At 36.0% G+C, this 10,563-nt stretch overlaps 1 protein-coding gene across 1 annotated transcript; it reads left to right on the top strand.

Annotated features, from left to right (window-relative positions):
• Window positions 1–5,292: 5,292 nt before the first annotated feature.
• Window positions 5,293–8,930, top strand: LOC125223907 (importin subunit beta-1-like). Its single transcript, XM_048127214.2, has 3 exons — window positions 5,293–5,528; window positions 6,037–8,460; window positions 8,556–8,930. The coding sequence occupies exons 2-3, from the start codon at window positions 6,041–6,043 to the stop codon at window positions 8,758–8,760; spliced, it is 2,625 nt and encodes an 874-aa protein (XP_047983171.1). The 5' UTR covers window positions 5,293–5,528; window positions 6,037–6,040; the 3' UTR covers window positions 8,761–8,930.
• Window positions 8,931–10,563: the final 1,633 nt, after the last annotated feature.

Genomic DNA, 10,563 nt, shown 5'->3' with positions numbered 1-10,563 from the left:
CAGGTGTTTTTAGCCATTTTCGGACGAAAATGCCCAAATGACTTGAAGGACAATTTTGTCTAATAACCGTCAACCTACTCACCCACTCTACCTTGACTTCCAGAGCTTTGTCAAATCATACAGTGTAAGTGTCATATATCCTGTGATGTTGCATTTGAAGAGTTAATTTATCTCTCTCTTCAATTTATTTCTCTATTCAATTTATTTCTCTCTAGTTAATACCTCTTCACAACTCCACTAATCTCGATCTTCATCCCCACCCCAAATGAAAAAAAAAATCAAAAATCATGGCGGGGGAAACACGTTTCGCATGCAAGAATTTACCATGTGAGAATCTTTTGAGGTCACATTTAGTCTCATATAGCTGCGAATTCAGTTGTTTTTCAGGAGAAATTAGAGTGTTTCGAGAGGGGAAAATTGTTGAGTGAATCCAAGTTTGTAGAATTGGGACACGTTTTGAGGGAGAATTCCCAGAAGACGTGGCGGGCAGTGTGGCCGCCATTGGAGGAGGAGAAAGCTTGCAGTCGATGAAGGCATTGAGTGGGCACATGTCATGACACTCAGAAAAGGATAGAGGAAGAATGGTTAGTGTTTCTTGTACGAGTCACCATGAGAGAGAAAGAAAGGAAGATGAATTAACTCTATGTAAAATATGCAGTATTCTGGAGAATTGACCCTATGTAATCATTTGTAAAATTGAAAGAAATTTGGTTATTGACGATAAGAAAGAGGGAGTGTGAAGAAGAGGGGTTGACATGTCATGTCGCCTACAACTGTCACTCACACATATTCTGCCAAATTAAAAGTGCAATCAATTTTAAACATTTCTTAAATATATATTTATATAGAGTGAAACAATATTACTTTAAGTCACATCCTCTTGATGTGTAAGTGTGCCAGTACATGAAGCAGGCTGCATGGTAGGGGCGACGTCAGCATGGTGTCTGTGTTTGAAGAGAATGCCCTTTTAGGGGTTGAGGGTGTTATGGTCCGAAAAAACCTCATTCGTGATTGTATAATTTGTTAGACCCCTGTGGTGGGATTTTTTTTTGTTAGGCGTAACTGGTGTTACAAACTGAAAAGTTAGGGACCTTTCATGCAGTTCACTCTATTTTTTAAAACCCATGTCAAAACCAAAGTGGACAATTATTGGGGGACAGATGGAGTAGCTTTAAGGTCATTTTTGATACAACCAGAAATGCAAAGGGATTGAGAGAGGAAGGTGAGAAACAAGTTATAGAAAGTAGGAAAACAATGACACGGGCAATGAGCAATGATGAAATTTATGATCTTTAATGGATCAACATCATGCTTGAGCTAACTAAAGCCACTGAGAGGACATATATCCTGAATATGATAATAGTCCTAATAAGGATCAAAATTTGAATCGGGAAAAGGAAATGGAGAAGGAAAAAGATGATGAGGTGGAGAATGAACAAGAAATGAATAATGAAACAGCTGAGAAAGAAAATGAACAAGGGAAAGAAAAGGAAAAAGTTCCAGAGAAAGAAATTGAAAATGAAGAATACAAGGTAACTTTTAAATGATACGTTTAGTGGTTAAATGATTATTTATAGGGTTTAAATGATATAGGTTTGATAATGTTTTTTGGTTGTCTTGTTTTATTAAAAAAAAATACTTTCGCATCATAAAATGATTCTTTAAGGGGATAAAATGATAGTTTCAGATGATAAAAATGATACTTTTGCATGATAAAATGATAGTTTCAGATGATAAAATGATACTTTTGACTGATAAAATATATAAATGATAGTTTAAGTGGATAAAATGATAGTTACAGAGGATAAAATAATACTTTTGGTAGATAAAATGATACTTTTGGCTGATAAAATGATTCTTTATGTTCTTTGGGTGGATAAAACGATATTTTTACATTATTAAATGATAGTTTCAGATGGTAAAATGATACTTTTGTTTCATAAAATAATAGTTTTAGACTTTTGGCAGATAAAATTATACTTTTAGCTGATAAAATAATAGTTTTAGACTTCTCTTAATTTCCTGCTTTTCATCCAAATCTACTAGGTAAAAGATAACATTATTACAGTAGATACTATCATTTCTTAGAGTGAAAAATAGAACTTTTACAAATAAGGTTCGTGAATTGACATTCCTTTGATCTCTCACAACACAGTTAAAGAAATTCATGAACTGTACAAGATTTGCACGTGGCTTTGTGTAGTTTTTAGAAAAGCTATTCTCCGATCCAAACATCGATGTAGTCCTAAGAAACGACCTCATAGGAAAATCTCAAAAATAAGTAGGAACCCAAAATTCTCCATCTTCAAACATCAATGCAAACCGGTGCACGTCTTCTAATCCATACCGTTCCATTATATCAAACTGATCAGGCTCTAACAAATCGGACACATGCATTCAACTCTTTTTCTTCATTACCAAGCAAGGATTTGGGCAACTTATCAGACACCTTAACCATAATATACCACATACACCATCGGTGTCTTGTTTGTAAAACTACTCGTTGAATTGCAACTTTGATCCCCCAATCTTGATCAGTGGTAATCAATTTAGGTGCTAACCCCATACATCGAACAAAACAATCAAACAACCAAGAATAAGAGTCCCGACCTTCATTTGATAACAAGCAAGCTCCAAATGTAACTGGTCTGGAATGGTTATCTTTTCTAGTGAATGGAGCAAAAATCATGCAATACCTTAATAACATAACATAAAAATGAATTATATTTTCATACAGAGAGAAGTATCATTTTATCAGCCAAAAGTATCATCTGCAACCATTATGTGATTATGATACTCAACAAAATGATACACCTCATAACCTCTGCCCATACCATCAGAAAAATATCTCAAGTTGAGCTTAGCAAGACATTCACACCTAAACGACCGACACCTACGCTTCTTAACAGACACTTCAGTTGATTGAGATGCATGACCAGGTGTAAAATTCTTAGAGCCTTGTATGTTGCAAGTCAAATACTGCCACTTAATAGTACCATGAACTGATTTGTTGCCTAGTTTTCGAATGCCAAACCAACTGAACGAGCATAATGTTCATAGAAATCAACTACTTCTACTAATGTATTTAATTTCTTCAAAGCATCATCGCAAACAGGAATGTACATACCTATAAAGTAGTAAAAGTATTATTTTATCAACTCAAAGTATCATTTTATCAGCTAAAACTATCATTTTATGCACCAAAACTATCTTTTTATCAACCGCATGTATCATTTTATGAACCAAAAGTATAATTTTATCATTCAAAACATTTATTAATCGATCCATTCAATATCATTCAATATGAAAATATCATTATATCTTTTTGAAACTTGAGGTATAACACATAACCGATGATACATAATATGATTAAATGAGAATTTCAGTAAATTAGATATATAACCAATCGATCAGCTAATATTAATCTAAAATCAAATTCAATACATGAAGCAAAACAAACTCAATAAACTAAAATATGGATCAGCTAATATTAATCTAAAATCAAATTCAATACATGAAGCAAAACAAACTCAATAAACTAAAATATGAACACAATCAATAAGCTAAAATAATAGATAATGATTACAATACCTTCGAACAACAAAATAAGCAAATTATGACAGCAATTAAACAGGTGATCATTGAAAATAAGAACACAACATTGAAAACATTTTCCTGATCACAATTATGTATATATATAATTTAAAAATGAATCAAATCGGAAGAAAATCTGGAGCCAGAAGTATGGAATCAAAATATGCGAGAAATATAGAAACGAAATCTCTGAAAAAATTGAGAGAAAAAGGAATCGAACAGAAAGAGAGTGAAAGAATAGAGCGAAATTAAGATCATAAATGAAGTGCAATGACAGTTTTACCCTTTGCGCGTTTTTTATGAAGGAAAGTTACGTTTGAATATGGACCACACGATTGGAAAATACTCCCTCCATCCGTCATTAGGAGTCTCATTCATGGGCGACACGAGTTTTAAGAAATGTTAAAAAAAGTAGGTGGAAAAAAGTTAGTGGAATAGGGGTCCCACTTGTATATATTAGTTTTAAATTAAAAGTGAGTTGAATGAGTTAGTGGAAGGTGGGACCCTATTACCATTTATGGTAAAAGTGAACCGGGACTCTTATTCACGGACGGACTAAAATGGAAAAACAGGACTATTATTCGCGGACGGAGGGAGTATGTATGGTCCAGATTTGGTTATATGGTTATTATGTGATTTATGGGTTATTATATGCTCACATCTCTCTCTATTATAATAGAATTTAAAAGAAAAAATCTCCGGAAATCCTACTTTTAAATATTTTATGTACAAAATATAGGTGTACCGTACTGTACTTCAGTATACAGTAAAAATGCGGTATACCACAATAACGTTAAGGTAACAGTATCAAAAATTAATCATACCGAATTTTCAGTATACCGGATCGGTATGATATTTTGTATATCGCAGTTTTCGGTATAGTATACGCACCCTTAAATTCTCATTGACAAATGTTAATGTGAATTTATAATTTAATTGCAAGGTTTGAAATTTATAATAAATTACCAAAAATTAATTTGACAGTAGTTATGATTTAAAAAATAACTTCTCCAAAATAAAATTTTAAAAAAGGAAAACCACCCAAAATATCAAATATCGGATCCTGCGAATATATATACTAATCCAAAACTAGATTAGCTTTAAAAGGGCCCACCGATGAAATATTTGGCCCAATTAGCAACATTTTAGTCTTATTGTTTACTAAGTATCTCTTTAAATCGATGATAATTTAGATAGCAATCATATATCCTGAATCCCAACTACTTCGTACACTCACTCCAAGCTCTTCAAGATAAATTAAATCTCCAATTTAATGTTTACCAAAAAGATATTAGTGTTATTCAAATATTAAAAAAAAAATAAACTTTTATACATGCACATATTAAAGGACCCCAATATCTGATAGTACTTTATCTTATTCCTGAAATTATTGAGTGGTGAATATTTAAATAAAAAACTAGAAATATTATAAGAAATTGATGATCAACAGATCAAGTACAGCTTATATGACCACATAATTAATTAGGAAACACCATTATTATCAAATCAAAGCTTATGGTAAAGATTATGGCCCACAATAACATTTTGGACTCGGCCCAAATGTTTTTATTTGCAACTTTAAAGGAAAAAGCTGAGATCAAAATTTAGGGTTTTGACGTGTCGGTATCTCGGGCAGCTCGGGCAGATTTTGTGCCGTTACCCGTGTATTTATTTTTTCATTTTATTCCTCAAACTTCCCGTCCCGCTTCTTCTCTCTATTCGAATTTCTCTCCCTTTCTCTCTCTACACGCATTTCATTTTCAAACGCCAAATTTTTGCTTGCGAAATCTGATTCGTAGAAGTTATAGAATTACTATAATTCATACCTGGAGGAGATAATCTGATCTGTAATTTGTGTTGAAGAATCGTTAAAAGAATCAGTCTAGCTGTTTGATCTGAAATCGAAGTGATATTCAATTTGCTGTTTGATTGAGGTATTGTCCCTTCATTTCGTGTTTATTCAATTCAGATCTGAGGATATTTGGAGTTGATTTGGTTTAATTTTCTGCGTATCTACGCATTTAGTATCTGGCTTCGGTTTTTGTTTATTTCTGTTTTCGTGAGATTGTTGTATAGCCCTTGATCATTTTTTCAGTTAATGTACACAATATTTTATATGTTTTGTTTAATGAGAATGAACTCAATCAAGCTTTAGGTTCGTCTATAAGATATTTGATTGATTTGCTTATCGGTGTGTGAATTTAAATTTAGGTCAGGACTGAGTATGACTCGGATTTCACCTTTGCTTTTAAATGAAACCTTTTGAAGTTGTTTACAGTTTGATTCTTCGCATTGATCTCTCTTTGTGTCGATCTATTTACTGTGTCGAGTTTAATTGTATAACCTTCATATGTGATACATATTTTTATCTTTCATGGTTTCGCTCTTATTTATATGAACATTGTGATTTATTTTCCTTAACCTCCTAGCTCATTTGTGCAGAAAAATGGCGTTGGAGATTACCCAATATCTATTGGCTGCTCAATCTCCGGATGCAAAAATACGAAATGAGGCGGAGACCGCTCTTGGTCAGTTCCGTGAACAGAATTTGCCTGGGTTTCTGCTGTCTTTATCGGTTGAACTATCCAGCGATGGAAAGCCAACTGAATCGCGAAGACTTGCTGGTATTGTACTCAAGAACTCCTTGGATGCTAAAGAAGCAGCAACCAAAGGCAACCTCGCCCAACAGTGGGTGGCAATTGACATTTCCTTCAAGTCCCAGATCAAAAACTCTCTTTTGAACACTTTGGGATCATCTGTTAGGGAGGCTAGTCATACTGCTGCCCAAGTGATTGCTAAGATAGCTTCAATCGAAGTGCCAAAAAAGGAATGGCCGGAGCTTGTTGGATTGCTGCTTTCCAATATGACTCAACCAGATACGCCTGTATTGCTGAAGCAAGCAACCTTGGAGGCACTTGGTTACATATGTGAGGAGATTTCTGATGAAGATCTTGTGCAAGAAGAAGTAAATGCTGTTCTAACAGCTGTTATTCAAGGAATGAATGTCTCTGAACAAAACTCTGATGTTCGGCTGGCAGCAACCAGAGCATTGTATAATGCCCTCAATTTTGCTCGGACGAACTTTGGTAATGAGATAGAGAGAAACTATATAATGAAAGTGATATGTGATGCTGCATTGGCAAATGAGATAGAGATCAGAAAGGCTGCTTTTGAATGTCTCGTTTCCATTGCATCAACATATTATGAGATCCTTGAACCTTATATGCAGAAGATCTTTGAGCTAACGTCGAATGCAGTCAAAGCAGATGAGGAAGCTGTTGCCCTTCAAGCATTAGAGTTCTGGAGCTCTATATGTGATGAAGAATTGGACATTCAAGATAATGAGCTGCCTGAGAGCGGAAATTCTAATCCTCCACACTCTCAGTTTATTCAGAAGGCACTATCGACATTAGTTCCTATGCTGCTAGAAACTCTGCTCAAACAGGATGAGGACCAAGACCAAGAAGATGGGATATGGAATCTGGCCATGGCTGGCGGCACCTGTCTTGGTCTTGTTGCTAAGGTTGTTGGGGATCTAGTTGTCCCACTTGTAATGCCTTTTGTAGAGGCTAACATTTCAATGAGTGACTGGCGGTCTAGGGAAGCAGCCACATTTGCCTTTGGATCTATTCTTGATGGACCTACCATGGAGAAGTTGTTACCTATGGTGAATGCTGGTCTTGATTTCATGCTCAATGCAATGAAAGATGAAAACGGTCACGTTAAAGACACAACTGCATGGACTCTTAGTCGTATATTTGAGCTGATGCACCTGCCGGCATCTGGTTTCTCTGTTGTTACTCCTTCTAACTTCCAAAAAATTTTGGTTGTTTTGTTGGAGGGTTTGAAAGATGCTCCACATATCGCAGAGAAGGTTTGTGGAGCTATTTATTTTCTTGCTCTAGGATACGAGGATGCTGGGCCGACCTCTTCGCTGATGACTCCTTTTCTTCCTGATATCTTTAGCACCTTGATTGCCACAGCTGAACGTACAGATAGCAGTGACTCTAAGCTTAGGTCTTCGGCATATGAAGCCCTGAACCAGGTTGTTAGGTGCTCAAATCTTCCTGAAACATCCCAGATAATCTACAGACTTCTCCCTGCTATCATGTCAAAGTTGGAACAGACTATCAATCTACAAATTGTGTCATCTGATGACAGGGAAAAGCAAGGGGACTTGCAAGCCTCTCTTTGTGGTGTGCTTCAGGTCATCATTCAAAAACTAAGCAGTGCTGACGACACTAAACCCATAATACTTCAAGCAGCTGACCAGATCATGGTGCTTTTCCTCAACGTGTTTGCTTGCCGTAGCTCTACTGTACATGAAGAAGCTATGCTTGCCATTGGGGCACTGGCATATGCAACTGGGCCAGATTTTGAAAAGTACATGCAAGAATTCTACAAGGTTTTAGAGATGGGTTTGCAGAACTTTGAGGAATATCAAGTTTGTGCCATTTCGGTTGGGGTTGTTGGTGACATATGCCGTGCATTGGATGGCAAGATCTTGCCATATTGTGATGGGATCATGACGCATCTTCTCAAAGATCTCTCCAGCAGTGAACTTGACCGGTTGGTTAAACCTCCCATATTCTCCTGCTTCGGGGACATTGCTCTTGCAATTGGCGAACACTTTGAAAAATACGTTACCTATGCGGTGCCAATGATGCAAGGAGCCTCAGAACTCTGTGCTCGGATTGACACCAATGATGAGGATATGGTCGACTATGGCAACCAGCTCAGGCGCAGTATTTTCGAGGCTTATTCAGGCATTCTTCAGGGATTCAAGAATGCCAAAGCTGAGCTGATGCTTCCTCATGCTCCTCATCTTCTGCAGTTCATAGAACTGGTTGCAAAAGACCAGCAGAGGTATAATAATAATACTAATAATCAATCAATGGTTTTTTATATGTTTTCGAATATTCTTTCTTATATAGTCTGATGTGGTGTGTTCTGTACTTCAGAGATGAGAGTGTTACTAAGGCAGCAGTGGCTGTTCTTGGTGACCTGGCTGATGCACTGGGTTCAAACTTGAAGATGATGATCAAAGATAGTGCTTTCTGCACTGAATTGCTAGGAGAGTGCCTTGTGTCTGGTGATGATCAGTTAAAAGAAACGGCAACGTGGACTCAGGGGATGATCGGGCGAGCCTTTTCTGTCTGCGGTTAAGCTTTGTTTCTCAGTTCATTGCTTTGTTTGAGTTTCTTAATGGAACAAGTCCTGGTCTTCAAATATGTGGTTGATGAAATTCTTTTCATCTAATTATGAAAAACGTTGCTTATCATGTTTCTGTGGCCTTGTCATTATTCTTAATGATAATAAAGTTATGCTTTTTGCCATATTGTTGCTGCTTATTTTGTTGATTTATTTTATACTGCTGAATTGATTGAACTTCTTGTGTAGCAGATTAATAATTTTGAGCATATGAGAAACTGCAATTTGATTTTCGATCAGGTGTGGTGAAGGAAATTTATTCTACTTTTATGTGGCTTCTGTAATCAATCAGAAACAGCCAAATGCAATTCAGCAAATGTGAAAATTTTTACACAAAGTTCCTATGATCAATGACTAGCAATAGCTGCACAAATAATGAATTGTTTGTTCGGTTTGATTTATGCTAATACCGAGTAAGATTAATCCTAAATTTATCTGTGTGAATTAATCAACTATTATGACAATAGTTTCCGGAATTTGCTTATTCATACCTAGTCCATAAGAGCATCCACAATAGAAATAGGTCAGCCATAGACCAGCCACTCTCTCTCCCTGCTACATCAGCAGCACTAAAAATCCACCTACCACATCAGATAAAAAATAATTCAAAAACAACTACGTTTATGGAATTAAACACAAAATACGGAATTAAATTTACGACACATATACGGGAAAAATTCGTTAATTTTATTTAAATAAAAAAAAGTACATTAACTAAAAATCAAAAAAATTACATAATAAAAAAAAATCCGGGCTTCCACACACGAGCCACCGCCTCACTCTACTCCTCACTAATTTATTAAAAAAATACATTAAAAAATGTTAGTATGCCTTGAATCCGTTATAGTTTGCCGCTAGCCGATGCTATGACATGTTTCTGTTTTAGGTCTTAATTTTGTATTGGGCCTAGTTGTTGTTGTCCATCGCTAGATGTTGCTCTTGTACAGAAATTTAGTGAGAGAGAAAATCGCGTTTATATAGTTTTTCAAAAATTAAAAAAAAAAATAAAAAATAGCGCTAGCCGATCGCTGGCCGATCGGCACGCCACAATGGCGGCCAGCGCCATCAAATCGGCTAGCCCACGCCGATTTTTTCGCCGATTTTCGGCTGGCCGATCGCAATGGTTCGGCTAGCCGACCGGCTAGCGACGCGAATCGGCTAGCCGCCATTGTGGATGCTCTAATAAGAGTCATATTTGGTGTGGGCACGAGTTTTAAAAAATGTACTCCCTCCGTCCCATAGAAGTTGGCACACTTTCCTTTTTAGTCTGTCCCACAAATGTCACATTTCCCTTTTTGGAAAAAGTTTTCTCTCACATGAATATAAAAATTATATTTTCTCTCTCCATTTAACACACAAAACAAAACCTCCTAAAATCTCGTGCCATTTTCAAAGTATGCCAACTTCTCTGGGACGGATGGAGTAAAAAACATTGGGTTGGAAAAGTTAGTGGAATATGGAGTCCACATTTTTATATTTGTTTTATAATAGAATGTGAGTGAAGTGGGTTAGTGGAATCTGAAAGTGAAATTATTGTGGGACGGACCGAAATGATAAAATGTGACTATTTTTGTAGGACGGAGGGAGTACTCCTATAGTAGTATTGATTTTAATGATTGAAAATAAGAGTACGTGAATAGAGTGATGCTAAATGGTCATATTTTATGGCTGGCCATGATCAGATTTTTTAATAAAAAATTGGGTCAATTCTAACAAATTTAATGTGCCTGCATAGCTTTATTGATATAAATATCATGC

This window comes from Salvia hispanica, chromosome 1 (genome assembly GCF_029641045.1).
Source record: "Salvia hispanica isolate PSC_SH4W2 chromosome 1, Shi_PSC_v1, whole genome shotgun sequence".
NCBI lineage: Eukaryota > Viridiplantae > Streptophyta > Magnoliopsida > Lamiales > Lamiaceae > Salvia > Salvia hispanica.
Note: the sequence above shows the minus strand (reverse complement) of the source record. Positions and strands in the feature narration are given on the sequence as shown.

Coding starts and splice junctions, on each gene's coding strand:
- LOC125223907 (XM_048127214.2), top strand. CDS start 6,041: ATGGCGTTGGAGATTACCCAATATCTATTGGCTGCTCAATCTCCGGAT. Junction 8,461..8,555: donor GTTGCAAAAGACCAGCAGAG/GTATAATAATAA, acceptor TCTGTACTTCAG/AGATGAGAGTGTTACTAAGG.